General features: G+C 39.4%; 2 protein-coding genes across 4 annotated transcripts in view; one reads left to right on the forward strand and one right to left on the reverse strand.

The window, feature by feature from the left end:
• Positions 1-16,426, reverse strand: SLC4A1AP (solute carrier family 4 member 1 adaptor protein). Of its 2 annotated transcripts, XM_060754104.2 has the most exons (14): positions 15,840-16,425; positions 13,164-13,353; positions 12,405-12,527; positions 10,127-10,187; positions 7,557-7,696; positions 6,917-7,077; positions 6,642-6,711; positions 5,679-5,868; positions 5,002-5,113; positions 4,477-4,714; positions 2,534-2,623; positions 1,904-1,959; positions 935-1,004; positions 1-421 (listed from the first exon to the last, which is right to left on the reverse strand). In XM_060754104.2, the coding sequence occupies exons 1-14, from the start codon at positions 16,392-16,394 to the stop codon at positions 372-374; spliced, it is 2,106 nt and encodes a 701-aa protein (XP_060610087.2). In that variant the 5' UTR covers positions 16,395-16,425; the 3' UTR covers positions 1-371. The 2 variants fall into 2 exon arrangements, 1 of the variants encoding a protein (XP_060610087.2); XR_009629951.2 differs by lacking the exons at positions 1-421; positions 935-1,004 and having other exon boundaries at positions 4,452-4,714; positions 15,840-16,426.
• The window catches only part of SUPT7L (SPT7 like, STAGA complex subunit gamma), a 17,763-nt gene continuing 16,306 nt past the window's right edge, over positions 16,402-17,858 (forward strand). Inside the window, exon 1 of one of the 2 annotated variants that reach the window (XM_067464114.1) lies at positions 16,402-16,491. The gene's annotated coding sequence lies outside the window, so the exon portion shown is untranslated. The remainder of the gene's footprint in view (positions 16,492-17,858) is intronic. The other variant, XM_060754105.2, reaches the window with a different exon arrangement.

A 17,858-nucleotide genomic window follows, 5' to 3' on the forward strand; every position in this document is an offset into this window, starting at 1 on the left:
CTCTTGTAGTTTGTTTTAGATTTGTTTATATATTGCTTTTGGCACTGAATGTTTGCCATTGTGTATTTTGTTGTAAGCCTCCCTGAGTCCCTTTGAGGAGACAGAGCGGGCTATAAATAAAGTTTCATTCATTCATTTTTTAGTTTTTATTATATAAAAACACATTTTGCTGTACGTAAACCTAGTTTGTAAATACACATTTTTCCACATCTATATACATTTTGATACACAATATACACAAATTCACGCCTAGTGGGAGATAATTGTTCACGGGCAAGATTTAAAAAGAGCAAACAGAAAGTGTGTTGCATGAAGTTTTAACAGTTGGTATGTGCCAGAGTTTCCTGCTTTCCAAGTCCACCAACTGAAGTTTAATAGCCGTATTTTGCATTCAGATGAGTTCTGCCATCACCACTTTGATCTGTTTAACAAAAGAAGAAAAATGTATGCATTTTAAAATTCTACTTATAGGAAGGAGTGTGGCTTACCCACAGTGAAACAGAAGTCATTAGGAAAAAACCCAATAATTACTTAGATCCCAAAGAAGTATCCTCCAGTTGCTTTGGACTCCAAATTCTACTTTCCCTGGCCATGGCCATGCTGGCTAAGGTTACTGAGGTCTGTAGCCCTAAACAAAGCCTTATGTTGGTGAAAGCTGACTTACGACTTTTTGTGTTATACTCTATGGTAAAGTTAAGAGAAGATGTTACAGCAGGGATGTCAAGCACATTTTCATTGAGGGCAACATCAGGCTTATGGTTGCCTTCAAATGGCCATTGAATCCTTGAGCACAGAATCTGTGGCTACAGAATGTTTTAGGCAGCCATCTCTATATTTCCTTTAATTCAAGTGATCCAGGACTTTGTCGTCTCATCTGTTGTAAACACGGGTCAAATCTGATAACCTAACTTTACCCCATCTTTCACAGAATTACCTTCTGGTGGCATCCATACACAGTAGTCTGGATCATCTTCTGGGTATTTTGAGGACACACTGTCTCCAATCTGTAGGACAAAACATACATTGTTCTTTTAACTATATCGTTTTTCTTCGTGTCAGGGACTTGAGAAACTCCAAGTCACTTCTGGTGTGAGAGAATTGGCCGTCTGCAAGGACATTGCCCTGGGGATGCCCGGATGTTTGTTGTTTACCATCCTGTGGGAGGCTTCTCTCATGTCCCCGCATGGGGAGCTGGACCTGTCAGTCAGCAGTCCTGCCAGCACAATGGTTTAACCCATTGCACCACCGGGGGGGTCCAATGATAGGAAATGAATAAAGCAAATGACAAACTGGAGGATTTGAAGCTACTCTCTTGCTTCACATGCATTGCCAAACCATAGCCTGGAACTGATTCCCAACTATAGTTTTTAAGAAAAATATTGTTTAAGCAATCTTTCCAGTTTGGATTTAATATCAAATTATGGTTTGCTGCAAATAAAAAGTCAGGGAGGCAGAGAGGGAAGCAAGCCTGATCTAAAGCCATGAATTATCAATACAATCTCTCAAATCTCTATTTTACTAGATTAAAGGATCGCCTGGATGACACTTTGTAAAATTAAAGTTCTGTTAAAACTTTGAGTTTGATTTAGGGTGACTTATTCTACCCAACGAAAAACTAATTGTATTTCAGAAAACAGGGGTTGTTTGTTTCTCAGTAGTATTATAAACTGTGACAAAGGCAAAATGTGAGATATAAATGAAAACAACAGCTTTCATAAAAGGGCTAATTTCCAAAATGAGAAGCACTTTATCTATTGGCCTGTATAGTACTGGAAAGGAAAAGGTACCACAGCATCAGTATTAAACAATTATTTTAATTGAGTTTTTAAAAAAGAAAATCCAGAAGAATTTAGATGCAATTGAGAGCTTCTATCCAATTAAATATTTAGTTCTCCCAACTCACCTTACTTATACTGTTAGCTTTCTTACTTTGGGATTTTTCTGTAGGCTTCTGAAACACTAGGAAAAAACAGTGGAAAAGCCATGTTATTAATGCTAATTTCTTTAGGAAAGCTAATGCAGTTAGTTCAAGCAAATAGATTCCATATGTGAGAAGGGCACCAGCTAAGAGGCTGCAAATGCGAGCACTGTAGCTCTTCTGTCTTTGTATCTTAAGGGAATCCATCCCAGAACTTTGTGGCCAATATGAAAGAGGACTGTGACTCTATCTTTATCCCTGCCTTAGGTATTTTGCTATCTCAGGTTATATATAATCAGGAAGAAAAAGCAGCAGTGCAATATTTAAAAATATATTTTTTCTCTCTCTAGAAAGTGAATGTTTAAGTAACTGATTCATATTTTAATGCAATTAATATAATCTCGCCTCATTTTTAAAATGTAAAGTTAAAATAACTTAATGGTTCTTTTTCCTTTTAAATTTTGTAACATGTGAGTCCAACAGTGTTTTTTCACCAATTATGCAATTTAGCAGAATTTGATTAGCTATTATGAGGACAGCCATTTTTAAAAAAATCTTCTACAGGCACTCAGCCAGGGAAGCTCAACAGGGAAGCTACTCTATGGCACTGCTCACCATGCGGCTTCTTCTGCAGTTTATCCACTGGACATTTGCCCTCTGGCATTATTGCGTCTTTACTCAAAGGCTCAGACTGAGACGTCATTTCTGTAAAAGTAAAGCAGGACACAAGAGATTTAACAAATGAGATCATTTGAGCACAAATGAGCACAGGATTAGTAAAAGTAAAGAAATTAATGCCTTTTAATCATTACCTGCCTTTTTCTTTCTGAACAACATAATTCTATTTTCTATTTCATCCAATAAAGCAAATCTCTTTAACAACACATTTTGCATAATATAAGCAACAATACTTTTACGAAGTCACATGGGATGAGAAATTTCCAGGAAGTTTTAATTTGAGAAGTAAATAGCTAAGGCAGGGGGCATGCTGAGGTGTGGAGGAAGAGGCCTAAATTAGCTGTCAGAATTTAAGACACACTGAAGACCTATATTTTCCAGCAGGTCAATTTTAACTCATGAATTTTAACTTGCATTTAATCTGCATTTGTTATTGTATATTTTAACAGTGTTGTGTTTTATCTCTATATTTTAACCATGTTGTACCCTACTTCGAGCCACAAAGAGAGGTGAATAATAATAATAATAATAATAATAATAATAATAATAATAGGCCTGCACTTAAACACAATCAGCGTTGACAAAATTACCATCTGCCAGCTGCAGAAGGCCACCTTACTGGGATCTGCACGCATCATTTGCCGATACATCACACAGTCCTAGACAGTTGGAAAGTGTCCGACGTGTTATCCAATACAACAGCCAGCAGAGTGATCTTGTCTGCTGTAGGGTCATCTTGTTGTGTTTCAAATAATAATAATAATTCACTATGACTCTGGAGACCAGGATTTAATTCTCTGATCAGCCAATGGGTAAGTCACATATTCTCAGTTCCAGAAAATCTCAGAATATGTTTGCTTTAGAATCACCTTACATCAGAAACAACTAAAAAGCACAAACAACAACCAAATATGTATATGTGTGTGTACATGAGTCCAAGAGTTAGGCTGAACTACCACAACAACAACAACATATAACAATACATTTTATTTGTTACCCACCTCTCCTATCAGCTCAAAGTGGGGCACAACAAAGTTGGAAACTTACAGAATAGTAATTTTTTATGTTGGTAAGAAAATTTAATCTACTTGCATTAATTATAGGTCAATGAGGCTAGATTACTACCACATTATCACTGTTTTAGCTAAATGTCCAAACAACAACATCTACTGGGAACTTATTTTTGATTATTAAAAAATCCTGCCTGAATATTCTTGTTCAGGAGGAACTAAAACATTTTTAAAAGTAGTGCTGCTAAATGTGCTCACCATAGTTCATATAGTCTAACACCAACTATTTGAGACAAACCAGAGCAGCCTCCAGCGTCATCTGAGATTTAGTAGCTGCCTGAAAGATGGGTAAGTGTAATGTCATGTCCACACTCTCCCTCCTGTGCATTTGCCTTAAGCAATAAAGAGCTAACAGTAATATACAGGAGAAAAGGGGTTGGACTTGGAGGCAAAAAAGCTAGAATTGGTAAGAGAAAAAGGGTGTATGGCAGACAGGGCACATACATTTTCTTTCTTCCCTCTGAGTTAGTATTCAAAATCAATTTGTCTCCAAACTATACCGTTCATTGAAATTTGTCTCTAAAATTAGACTATGCTGCTTTAAGTCTCTTTATCAGAGAAAAAGTGGGGTACAATGAAACAGCAGCAGCAGCAACAAGAAATAAAAGTCTTCCTGTGTCCATCTCTATATTACATCCCATCATTTTTACACTACTATGGAAAAAACTTGGTTGGGATTTTCATAAATTGTTAATAAAATGATCAAAATTAAGTTTTTAGCTAGAGAACATGTAAAAAAGATAGTACAGTCTACTTTTTTACAACCTCAGTTAATATGCAAGTACATTGAAAATGTGAGAGTTAAATAACCATCACTAATGGATTCCATGTCTTGACTGCAGTGAGAAGAACAGCTGGGAAGAACTTTGTCCTGTTTAACCATTTCTTGTGCGGTAATTTCTGTCTTTGGAGTTTGTGTCTCTTGATTTGAATTCATGTCTATATATTTTTCTTCTTCTTCCTCCTCCTCCTCCTCTTCCTCTTCTGATCCTTCATCTTTCATCTTTAATAGATTTACAGGTACATCAGGACGTTTCACAGGCAACTTCTGTGTGTCAAAAAGAAATTATAACAAAGATCATATGGTGACACTGGCAATTTAGAGTAATAAGAATGATGTAACACATTTTTTCTAACAATATAATAAATACATTTTGGAAATCTTATAAAAACATATCTCAAAACAAGTTAAAGGCTGGATTGCTCCTACAATGGGAGAAGGTAGAAGTAATGTAGTCTGGCTGACTTCAAATACCCATTACAACAGACCTAAAACAGTAACAGTTTCTACAATGGAGGATACAATTCCAAAGACATGCACACCCTTTAACTTACCCCTACAGTTCCAGTTTTCAGTCTGAACTTGCTTCCTCCTTTCATGGCCCCAAACAGGGGTAAAGTTAGCTTTTTAGGCTTGCTTTGTGTTTCTAGGTTTTCATTCTCAAGGCTAAAGGTGATTTAAAAAACAGAAATCAGTGTACAAAAAGGAGTATTTTTATAAAGCTGTGGAAAGCTAGAACCTAACTATTCACTGGGTGATTACAAATATGTCACGCTTTTTAAAGCCAGAGTAAACACAACATAACCCATCAGGGACAAATCACAGCACTGTGCATGCTTCCCCTCCCAAGCATGAATTCTCAAATACAAAGGGTTCAGCATTATGTTAGTAGAATCAGAAACTATGATACATATTAGTCAGCATTACATTTTAAGTAACATCCCCAACCCCATTATGTTCTTTGAGATGTTCCAATGCTACAGCCAGACTGTTATCATGTTTACACATTATCCCACATATTTTGGCAGTGAAAACACCAAACTGCTAGAGCGCAAAATGGACAGGGTTCAGTGATTAGAGTGCTGTAAAATTGATACTAAAGGTTAATCATTCAATTTTTAAATTATTGGCTTATTTAAAATTATATTGTGATTAATTTAATTAGTAAGCTACCTTGCATCCCAATTCTGGGGGAAAGGCAGCCTATATAATAAAGACAACAACTACTCACTGTGATCTGAGTTCTGGCATTGAGGCAGGTGTAACTATCTTAATCAGTCCTTTCAAACGCTGCTGTTCCTTCCTCAGTTCAAAGGTTCGCAAGTGAAGCTTTCTACGCATCACACTGTCTAAAGCACAGCCAGACTTTATTTCTTTCATGAATTCATCCAAGGAATCTTGAGCTGCCAGCTGGGATTGTGCTACAAGAAGTAATATTTGCAAAATAGTCATGCCATTCTACTATTTAGATACAAGGTTATTCAAGTTTTTATTCAAAGGAAAGAAATGGTTAATTGACACAATCAGATTTACCAAAAATATATTACTGACCATACAAATCCAGTTTTATAATTATTTCTAATACTTGTTCAAGTAACAAAAAAACCTTGTTTAGTATGTTGCTTAAAAAGCAACATATTATTCTCTTAATAGAGATATTACCTAATCAAGAGAAGAAAAATGGAGTACCAACAAAACAAGAGAGAAAATAACAACAACCCAAGTTTCAGATTTGTCTGTTCACTAGGGTAGGCATATGAAACTATGCCACTAAAGCCAGCATTCCATACTACAAATACTCAAAATGGCAACCTGGCATCATCCACACAGACTTACAAAATGGGAAATCTTTGCCAAAAATATGTGTCTAAAGAGAAATGAGTAGGTGGGTGGGAAAACTCTGGGAAACTGGTGGGGACCTTTGAGGACATAAAAAGTAGTGTTTGAAGTTTCATGGACCCTGCAGGCTGTGCTCTGTCCATTTGTGCCCTAAGTAATTTGAAAATCATCAAAAAGCCCTACATCCAATAAGAACTGATCTTATGCATATTCTATTGTTTGTAAATCTAAAATAACTCTCATATGATCTAGATTTCTATTTTAACTGACCCAAAAACTTTACTATATGCATACACAAACAATATGCCTTGCTCCCATCTAACCTTCCCCAGTTTTCATAGAAGGGAGATGTTACCTGTTTTTGAAGATTTCAACTTCTCAGTAATCTCAGCGAGCTCTCTTTCAGTTTCACTTAACTTTGCAACCTACAGGAGAGACAGAAGGATACGTGACAGCTTTGCAACAGTCTTTCAGTTTTTTTAACAATAAAAATATTCCCAATCAGTCTGAATCTGTAGTTCAGAAAGCAACAAAACATGTTACTGCTTTATGATTCTTTGTAGAGTGAGATTTTTTTTAATTATCAAGGTCAGCCAAGCCTTATGGATTACTGCCTGTAGCTGCTCTTACCAGTGAATCATAGGTTTCTGGTTTTTCATCTACTTTTCCAGCCTTTTTCATTCTGTTCAGCCGCTTCTGCTCAATAACACCTGTTCGATCAAGGAATGTGTCATCATCACTGTCGTAAAAGTCTTCCTCTTCCCAATTCTTTGCTTTTCTTTTACGGGAAACTGAAAGAAACGTAGGCAAAGGATTCCAGAGCAAAATAGTAATGAAGTCCGCAATCAATCTGCATCCTTGGTTTAGTGATAAACAACTAACTTCACATCACACACACACACGCACAAACAAGTCCAAAATGGATACAGATTGAAAATCTGCAAAGAGCTATTGGAACAACAAATTCAGATGGTATCATGCATACCACTGAACTTCTTGTAGGAAAAATGTGGTAAGTCATTTAGAACTATTTAACATGTTTTAATCTGTCTTATTTTAAATTGATAAACAGTTTAGTAAGCTTTTAGCTTTTAAAATAACATTTAATGTTTATTCTGCTTTAAATTAGTTAGATAAGTTTCACAGTATGTTGCCCTGAGATCTTTAAACAGAGGACAGGATATAACTATTTTTATTAATACATTCATTTTGTGTGTTTTTAAAAAGCACAAAGCTCTTAAATTTAATTTTATAAATTCACTCAATGTACCTGCTTCCTGCCGCAACACCCCTCTGGCATCCAATATCCTGCAGGCTTCCAACGCACACTGAATCAGTGTTTCTTTCTTCTTCCCTGAATGAATGGCTTCTGCTACAAGCTGCTTCCCTGAAGCATCATCTATAGGGAGTCTATTTGATTCAGAAGACAACAATACAAAGCAATGTCAATAATGATCCAAACTTCTGCTTTGTGTTAGCGTGTGTATGGTCATAATTGTTCTTTGGCATAATCTCAGCCTGTCTACAAGTAGCTCAAAATAAATTCTGTGAAATCTGTAGGAGTTTTATTGTTGACATTTTCAAGAATGCCTTTGACTAGCAGCAGTTTATGGATTTCAGACAAAGCATAAGTGTTTGCCTACTTAGAGAGAGAATGCCTCCACTGACTTCATGTGTCCACATTTCACTGGATATATATTGCCAAACCATTCATTACACAGTTCCCAGTTTACTGTGATTGCTCATTTTTCTAACTGAGAAAAAGTAAAAAGGACCTTAAAATGCAGCCGCATCAGCCATGGAGACAATCCCACTTTTAAGAAACATTACGGGATTGGTGTGAAGATTCATTCCATAACAAAAACCCGTGTTTTTTGTGTTCTTTTCCCTTTTATTTTGCTCCTTAACCTGAAAGTACTATACTGTGTATAAAAAGTAAAGGTTCCCCTTAACATTAAGTCTAGTCATGTCCGACACAGGGGAGTGGTGCTCATCTCCATTTCCAAGCCGAGACACCTCCAAGGTCATGTGGAGAGCATGACTGCATGGAGCACTGTTACCTTTCTGCAAAAGAGGTACCTACTGATCTACTCACTCACATTCACATGTTTTCAGACTGCTAGTTGGCAGGCGCTGGCCTAACACCCTGCTCCCTGGATTCGAACCACTGGTAACTCTAATCAAATAAGATCACTCATCCCACAGGAAAGATTGGATTACATATTAATATGTATTTAAAAGAAATACATTTTGGTATGTAACTTTATGGAGGTACATTTTAGTGTGTGTATTTGTAGTGTTTATTTATTTATTTCCACATTTGTACCCCATCCCTTCTCACCCCTTAGGGTAAGCAGGGTGGCCTTACAACAGACACCGATTTGATGGCAACACATATCAATCCAAAAATAAACAAATACAATTAAAACCCAAACAGTCAAAATATCAATTATTAAAACAACAATTAAAATAACACAAATTCAAATCGTGGCCCCAGGCTTGTCCAAATATCAATCATTATCATTATTGCACTGCTATAATTACTCCTCGAAAGGTTGGTCCCCCAGTCATGTCTTAAGGTTTGTTCTGAAGGTCAAGAGAGAGGGGGCGGACTTGATTTCCTTGGGGAGGGAGTTCCACAGATGAGGGGCCACCACTGAGAAGGCCCTGTCTCTCAACCTCACCAGTTGGGCATGTGAGGGGGTGGAATCAAGACCAGTGCCTTCCCCAATGATCTTAACCTCTGAGGCAGATTATAGAGGGAGATACATTCGGACAGGTAAGCTGGGCTGGAACCGTTTAGGACTTTATAGGCTAAACCCAGCACTTTGAATTGTGCTTGGTAGCAAACTGGCAGCCAGTAGAGCTTACGCAGTAGGGGTGATGTGTGCTCCCTGTACGCTGCTCTGGTGAGCAATCTGGCTGTCACCTATTGAACCATTTGCACCTTCTGAACAGTCTTCAATGGCCACCACCTGTAGAGGGCATTGCAGCAATCTATTTGGGAATCTGTCTAATCTATTTTTGCTTTGTTTATGTATTTTAATTGTTTTGTAACCTGTTTCGAGTCATGAAGAGATGCGGGTAAAAAATAAAATAATAATATCATCTTTCTCTAACATGATTGAAAGAAGTAAAATAGAGCTACTATTATAGCACAAATGCAGCTGAATGTGCAACTCTTAGAAAAAGTTTTTTCCCCAATGTAGAATGTTAGACACTAAGTTGAAATTGTACAAACCATGTGTGACTTTCACACATTTCCCAAATGTTGTCAACTCAATTACAAGTAAATATGATTAGCAATGCAGAGTTCAGAGTTCAATAACATCTGGAAGGCCACATGCTTTCAAAAATATTTGTCCTATTATAGATATACTTCATTTATAAATGAGAGCAATTCTGTTTCTCGTGAGAGCAGAGTGCAGTAGATAATTAATGATAAGGTTGCTCAATCTTTGCATGTTTCAGATCCTGTGCACAAATCGAATTCCAGATGTATGGGATATACTGGCTTCCACATCCTCACTAACAGAGGCCTCATTCACACTAATCATTTGAATTTAACAATAGAAAGCTAGCTTCAAACTGTGGCTGCCAGACAACAAACTCCCACAAATGTGCATGAAGGAAGCCCTTAATGCACATCAGTGCTCTGTGGTTTATGAAACCATCAACCAGGTCACAAACTGGTTCCATGATTTCCCATGTAATCATCTGCACAGTGAAACCATTTTCTTCAATGCCAATTTGAAACTTATGCATGTGGTCAGTGCAGATGTGCCCTGAAAGAAAAGCAAATGCATACAAAATAATTTTACAGTATATGTGCATACATACTTTATCCTACAAAGCCAGGTGCCAGTTCCTTGGGCTTCAAATTCATATTCTAGTTCTTCTCCTGAAAAGAAAAACACAGAGTGAGAACTTGATTACAAGTCCATGTTACCAACTGGATTCTTTTTCTCTCTACAAAAATAAGAGAGCCCAATTACACTGGGCAAATCACTCTACCATATATATTTACTCTATTGTAAAGTCCTTAGGAATTTAATTATATGGATTGAGATTGAAGTGCCTCTTTTCCAGATGGCTGACATAAATGTCTCAAAATATGTATTTAATGGTTAAGCAACATTAAGTATTCATATAATTTTACACTAAATGAATCACTACTTTGGAACAAAGTCCTGAATTAATCCATTAACTCAAGGACAAGTCTAGATCTCATTTTGAAATTGTTTTATGAAGCTCTCTGTATTCAATCATATTGAGGGAAGTTATACTTTCAGGGGGAAATATATTTGCTGGATCAAAGCTTTAGAAACATTTCAAATATTTCATGGCTTTTTAACCAAAGTGAAGCTTAATCTAGAAAAAGTAGCCTTAGCTTAAAATCTAATTTAAATTTTAGAACTTAGCCTTCTCAGCAACACCCAAGATAAATTATGGTGCTTGTCACACATTACTCATTTAGGAGATGCAGGATATTGTAAACAATTTCAACACAACTGAAATCCTTTAAATGGTTAAATGACAGACAAAAACTGGAAGTAAAAGTGTTAAACTGCTGAATAACACTGCTCAGTGACTTGCACATAGGAAGTGAGAAATATTATAATACCGCTTTGAGTCCCCTTCGGGGTGAGAAGAGTGGTATACAAATACTGTAAATAAATAAATAAATAAATAAATAATCCAAAGAAATAGAATCTGACAACAAAAAATGTAGAACAAGATACCTCTTCCACGATATTAAAGAAATACAAGGGCAATTTGAACTGTGAGTAAGGATGCTACATGAGCCACAGAACAACACATATATAACAGAAGCATTACTGATTCCTTCTAGGAAGAATTATTTAATAAAGTAGAAGTTGCTCATGAAACATTGGGAAAAAATAATTCACCAGAACAGATGTGATATCTACATAGCTGGATCAAGACACAGAACCGATTCAAATTCTAACAATAATATGCTGACTAATATTTAAAACAAAACAATGTTCCACAGAGTGGAAATTCTCACTATGCATTCTGATCCATAAGAAAGGAGACATCAGGGATTAAACAACTGCATTCATCTCCAATGCAAGTGAAGTGAAGCTCAAGATTCTACATTAAAGACTTTTCATGTGAGAAATGGAGTGAGAAATGCCAGACAATCAATTTGGGTTCAAAAAAGAAAGAGGAACTAGAAATCACACTGTAAACACATAGTGGCTAATGGAGCACACCAAATAACTTCAGATGAAAACCAGCATGTGAGTTACAATTTGTAGCAAACCCTGTGATTGTATAGATCACATCAAATTATGGATTGCACTAAAAGAAATGGGAACATCACAAGATTTGATTGCACTGATAGTTATCCTGTCAGAATATGGAGAAACAAAATGGTTTCGTAAGGATAAGCAGGTCAGAAAATAGATGCATTTTATCTGTACAATTTATACACAAAACATGTCATATATAGAAAGCTGGGTAAGACTTGAAGGAAAGAATATCTACAATTTAATATATGCAAATTATGCAATATTGCCAGCAGAAAATAGCAAAGAATTTGAATGAACACTGAATAAGAAAATGTAAAATGGTTACAGTGGAATATTAAAGAAACAAAAAATATTTATTAAGGTATAGCTATGGTAGGAAGATATATACAGAGCATGATAACATTATGCATCTGTTTATATCAGGATGACTTTAAAGTTCTGAAAATATGGCTCTGTCTTGTTTACCAAGTTGTTAAATATTTATACTACATGCTCAGGACTGGCCATTGAAGACTAGACTATGGTCTTCAGTACATGGGTAACATTCAACTCTTTCTTATTTCGAGGGAAATAATAAAGGTTCTAAGTTATTACCTACAGTTTATACATGGCTGGATATAGGTAAGCAAACTAAGAATTAAGACAAAAAATGCCTTTCCTAGACTTACTTCTTTTGAAGGATGCATACTAAGTATATTTTGCAGCTCTTCTATATGTTGCAGTTTTAATAGTGTTTGATACAAATTATCAAAATGTTAAAAGCAGTATAACATAAATGAAACGGAATATAATACAGCTGTACACCACCAAACATGAAAAAGTATCACAGACCACACACATACCTTCTCTGTCAAAAAACCCCTGCAATGCCTTCTTTGGATCTTTCAAATAAAAGGCTTCTCGATCCTCCTGAAACTCAATGGCAATTGGGTTTTCTTCACCTTCCTCCTCCTCTGCATCTTCCCCTGAAAAACAAAGACAGTAAAAATTGGTAATCAGAACAGAAGTAAAAGACAGTATGATGTCGATTCATTTATTATGCATAAGGAAGACAACATTTCTGTAAGATATAGGCTTAAAATGAAAGCTAAGGAGATGGCCCTTTCAGTTTACCAATATTGTACAGTTACAGATTGAAGGTAGGATCCAGCTCCATCGAGTCCTAAAAATGAGAAGGATGGCTAGATGAGTATATGTTGTTGTGCGGCATCAAGTCATTTCTAATTTGTGTTGACTCTGAGACTGAGAGAGAGTGGCTTGCCCAAAGTCACCCGGTAGATTTCCATGGCTGAGCCAGAATTTGAAGCATAGTATTTAAAGTGATAGTCCATGACTCAAGCCACTACACCACAAGTAGTTCTTTTAAAAACCAGAACAAGTGCTAATCAGAGTGCGATCTAGGAATATGGTAGATAGATGCCACACCAATATTAATGGGAAGATGGAAAATGCATGTACTAAGCTTGGAACAGATTTTTAATAGCCCCACTGTCAAACAAACATTAGAAATGATGTCTAATTCTACTGAAGAAGAAGATGATATAGAAGCAGACAAAATACAATGAATTCATACTTCCATGGTACATAGAATTATATCTTACCAATTCCCCAGGAACAACTCATATCAGTATTCTGGTTGGTTTTATTTCTTTGTTCTTCTTTTTCATCTTTATCTTCATCAGAATCATCACCCAGCATCGTTTTCTCTAACTTGGCCTGCTGCTGCTTACGCAATTCTTTCAACTGGGTTACACTCAATTCTGATTCTGGTTCTTGATCCTCCTCTGGACCCTGCAATATTAAAAAACTGCATGCTTGGAAAAATATTGCTATTGCTTCAGAACTACTTATAGCTATTAATGACTTATGAATACTGACTGATAAAATTCTTTATTCTTTTAAACTAGATGCTTCAAACCCTGTGCACATTACTTTTGCTCTTTTCAGAATATACATAGCTAAACAGCCTGGTAGTGACTGAAAGCACATTACTTTAAAATGTATGAAAGGTTTGATACATATCTGACATACAAGAGCACTCAGGAATGTTTCAGGAGCTTTGTGGTACAAAAGAATCACATCCAACTACTAACTTTTTTGAAACACTTTCCAACTATCTGTATGCATACCCTTCAAGTATATATGTATTTCCTTTATTTATTTATTTATTATTTATTTTGCCTTTCTCCCAACATAGAGATTTACGACAGCTAACAGTGAACATGACAAACTATAATACAATAAATACTAGAGAAATGCAATTTGAAATAATTTGGATAGGCCTAGGGGAAGACACTGGTTTATATTATTGATTTAAACTCAGATAGTGTTAAACTGACATATCTCTTCTGACATGTTATTTCACAGTCTAGGGGGATGGGATGAAGAAAACATCCTTGGGGTAATGGTCTGACTACTTTTGGCTAAGTGTGGGTAACCTGGACCCGGTACATTTTAAAGGTAATAACCAACTCTTAGTACTTTATGTGATTATGTGCCACTCTAAACATCTTTGCAGAAGCATACGAGAAGCTCGGCCTATCATTAAACATCAAGAAAACCAAGTGCTCTTCCAGCAGTCACTGGCCAATCCCTCTCCAATGCCAGAAATACAGCTTAATGGTGTAACATTAGAAAATGTTGACCATTTCCACTAACTTGGCAGCCACCTCTTCACCAAAGTCAACATTGACACCGAAATACAACACCGCCTGAGCTCTGCGAGTGCAGCATTTTTCCGAATGAAGCAGAGAGTGTTTGAGGACCGGGACATCCGTAGGGATACCAAGGTGCTTGTCTATAAAGCTATTGTTCTCCCAATCCTGCTGTATGCCTGTGCGACGTGGATTGTCTACAGACACCACATGCAACTCCTGGAACAATTCCATCAGCTCTGCCTCTGAAAAATCCTGCATATCTCTTGGGAAGACAAGCGGACAAATGTCAGCGTGCTAGAAGAAGAAAAGACCACCAGCATTGAAGCGATGGTCCTCCGCCATCAACTCCGCTGGACCAGTCACATTGTCCGGATGCCAGACCACTGCCTCCCAAAGCAGTTGCTCTATTCCGACCTCAAGAACGGAAAATGGAATGTTGGGAGGACAGGAAAAAAGATTTAAAGACGGACACAAAGCCAACCTTAAAAACTCTGGCATAGCCACTGAGAAAAGGGAAGTCCTGGCCCTTGAGCACTCCAGCAGTGCTATAGAGTTTGAAGGGGCACGAATGGAGGGTGAAAGAGAGAAACATGCCAAGAGGAAGGCATGTCAAGCCAACCCCAACCAGGACTGCCTTCCACCTGGAAACTGATGCCTTCACTGTGAGAGAAGATGCAGGTCAAGAATAGGGCTCCACAATCACCCACGGACCCACTGCCAGGATACTACACTTGGATGACCACCATCCTTGGACTACGAGGGATCGCCTAGGTAAGTAAGTATGTGATTTTAATTGATGTTTTGGTAAATAATGTTTTAATTGTATTTGTTTATTTTTATATTTAAATGTATTGGCATCAAATCGCTGCCTCTTATAAGGCCGCCCTGAGTCCTCTTTTAGGGTGAAATGGCTGGGATACAAAAATGTGAAATAAACAAATAATAAATTATCTGGGTTGTTGTAGGTTTTTTCAGGCTACATGGCCATGTTCTAGAGGCATTTCTCCTGACGTTTCGCCTGCATCTATGGCAAGCATCCTCAGAGGTAGTGAGGTCTGCTGGAACTGGGAAAAAGAGGTTTATATATCTGTGGAAGGAGCCCCCGGTGGCGCAGTGGGGTAAAGGACTGAGTTGCTGAGCTTGTTGATCGAAAGGTCGCAGATTCGATTCCGGGGAGTGGCGTGAGCTTCCGCTGTCAGCCCTAGCTTCTGCCAACCTAGCAGTTTGAAAACATGCAAATGTGAGTAGATCAATAGGTATTGCTCCGGCGGGAAGGTAACGGCGCTCCATGCAGTCATGCTGGCCACATGACCTTGGAGGTGTCTACGGACAACGCTGACTCTTCGGCTTAGAAATGGAGATGAGCACCACATCCCAGAGTCAGACATGACTGGACTTAATGTCAGGGGACTACCTTTACCTTTATATCTGTGGAATGGGACACAGATATAATGTCTGCTGGAGCTAGGTGTGAAATAAATTATCTGTTTTGAACTGGGATATATGGCAATGTGGCCTCTGATAACATGATCAAAGCAGATATTATGGGGTTTTCTGCCTTGATATTCTGAGATGTTGGGCTGTGTGGAAGGACCCCAAGTTTCCACCTTCTCCGCTGACCTGCAAGACGAAGAGGCGGCTGCTGCCTCCGAAGCGCAAGACATGCCCGACGCGGACCCGGCAGTAGGTCTTGGGCGGGAGGCGCGCCTTGTTGAGGAAGGTGCCGTGGGCGCTGCCCAGGTCGAAGACGTAGAGGCCCGGCTCGGGGCCTTCCTTCTCCGCGGCCTCTCCCTGCCCGGGAGGCGGGCGGTGCTGGAGCACGGCGTGGTGCCGCGAGACACACGGGTGGGCCAGCGAGACCTCGCAGCCGGGAGCGCGGCCCACCATCAGCCAGCTCCGCTCGCCCAGGCCTAGCCTGTCCACCACCGCGCCGCCTTTCAGCACCTCCAGGCTGTACACCGAGGAGGCGCCTTCCGGGCCCGGCAGGCCTCCCCACGGCGGCTCCTCGTAGTCCGGCAGCACCGGCGGGGGAGGGCCGGGAGCGGGGCCTCGGGGGAGCTTCGCAGGAGCCGGAGCCGCCTCGCCCTCTTTCCCTCGAACCGGCGGACCAGGCGGCGGCAGGGCCGGCTTCTTGAATCCTTCCATCGCTGAGGTCTCCTCAGCAGCGTCCGCCATCTTGGCGCGTCCGTGCTGTAAGGAGTCCCCGCGGAAACCCTTCCCCGGCACTTTGGTTCCGGGCGGAACGTTGGACTCTGCGAAAGGCCGGTCGCAGGTGAGGCGAGGCGAGGAGCGGAGGGAGGGAGGGAGGCCGCGTTGAGGGTGGCAATTCCGACAAAAGGGGGGACGAAAGTAATTGGGGTTTCTACCGAAGGGCCTTGATACACACACGGTTCTCCAAGAGCGGCTTCGTAGAAGGCGGGAATCATTTTGTCTTCCTGGGAAGAGGGACCCGCTGTAGAATTCATGCACTTTGGTGCTACTTTAACTGCTATGGTTCAATGCTATGGAATCACAGGAGCTGTACTTTTGCAATGTCTTTATAGCAGGCTTGGGAAAACTTGGGTCCTCCAGGTGCTTTGGACTTCAACTCCCACAATTCCTAACAGCCTCAGACCTTTTCCCTTTCCCCCTCAGCCGCTTAAGCGGCTGAGGGGGAAAGGGAAAAGGTCCGAGGCTGTTAGGAATTGTGGGAGTTGGAGTCCAAAGCACCTGGAGGGCCCAAGTTTGCCCAAGCCTGCTTTAGAGCCTTCTCTGCCAAAGAATGCTGGTGCCTTGCCAAACAACAGCTCCCACATGGATCTCACAGGGTTTTCTTGGGCAAGGAAGTCTTGGGCCTCTTCCACACAGCTGAATAAAATCCCACATTTTTTCCTTTGAACTTTACTTTATGTCAGTGTGGACTCAGGGCGGTTCCAGACAAGCCTTCATCCCAGGAGCATGCGTGTTTAAAAAACGGCGGTGTTCCCAGGGGTCCATCTACACACACCCCAGAAATAATAATAATAATAATAATAATACTTTATTTATACCCCACACCATCTCCCCAAGGGGACTTGAGGCGCCTTACATGAGGCCAAGCCCAGCAATACAGTAAAACAATATAACAAGAACACATTTATTTATTTATTATTTATTTACAGCACTTATATTCCGCCCTTCTCACCCCGCAGGGGACTCAGGGCGGATTACAGTGTACATATATATGGCAAACATTCAATGCCAATTTTGACTTACAACATATACAGACATACACAGAGACTATTTAACTTTTTCTGGCCGCCAGGGGAGTTGTCGCTTTCATCGTCCATCTGCGACACTGATGAAGTACTTCCGCATTCCCTGCATGCTTTTTTGCTGGAGTGCTTTGCTGGACCTTAGGGAAGGCTGAGCGAAGGAAGATAGATGCTTTTGAACTGTGGTGTTGGAGGAAAGTTCTGAGAGTGTCTTGGACTGCGAGAAGATCCAACCAGTCCATCCTCCAGGAAATAAAGCCCGACTGCTCATTGGAGGGAAGGATACTAGAGACAAAGTTGAAGTACTTTGGCCACATCATGAGGAGACAGCAAAGCCTAGAGAAGACAATTATGCTGGGGAAAGTGGAAGGTAAAAGGAAGAGGGGCCGACCAAGAACAAGATGGA

Source organism: Anolis sagrei, chromosome 1, assembly GCF_037176765.1.
Source record: "Anolis sagrei isolate rAnoSag1 chromosome 1, rAnoSag1.mat, whole genome shotgun sequence".
NCBI lineage: Eukaryota > Metazoa > Chordata > Lepidosauria > Squamata > Dactyloidae > Anolis > Anolis sagrei.

Bases quoted from the DNA above. Each gene is read 5' to 3' on its own strand.
- SLC4A1AP (XM_060754104.2), bottom strand. From the start codon at position 16,394: ATGGCGGACGCTGCTGAGGAGACCTCAGCGATGGAAGGATTCAAGAAG. The intron at 6,712-6,916 runs GTAAGAGCAGCT...TCTCTCCTGTAG, and splicing joins CAGAAACCTATGATTCACTG to GTTGCAAAGTTAAGTGAAAC. The intron at 1,005-1,903 runs GTGAGTTGGGAG...TTTGTCCTACAG, and splicing joins AAGCTAACAGTATAAGTAAG to ATTGGAGACAGTGTGTCCTC.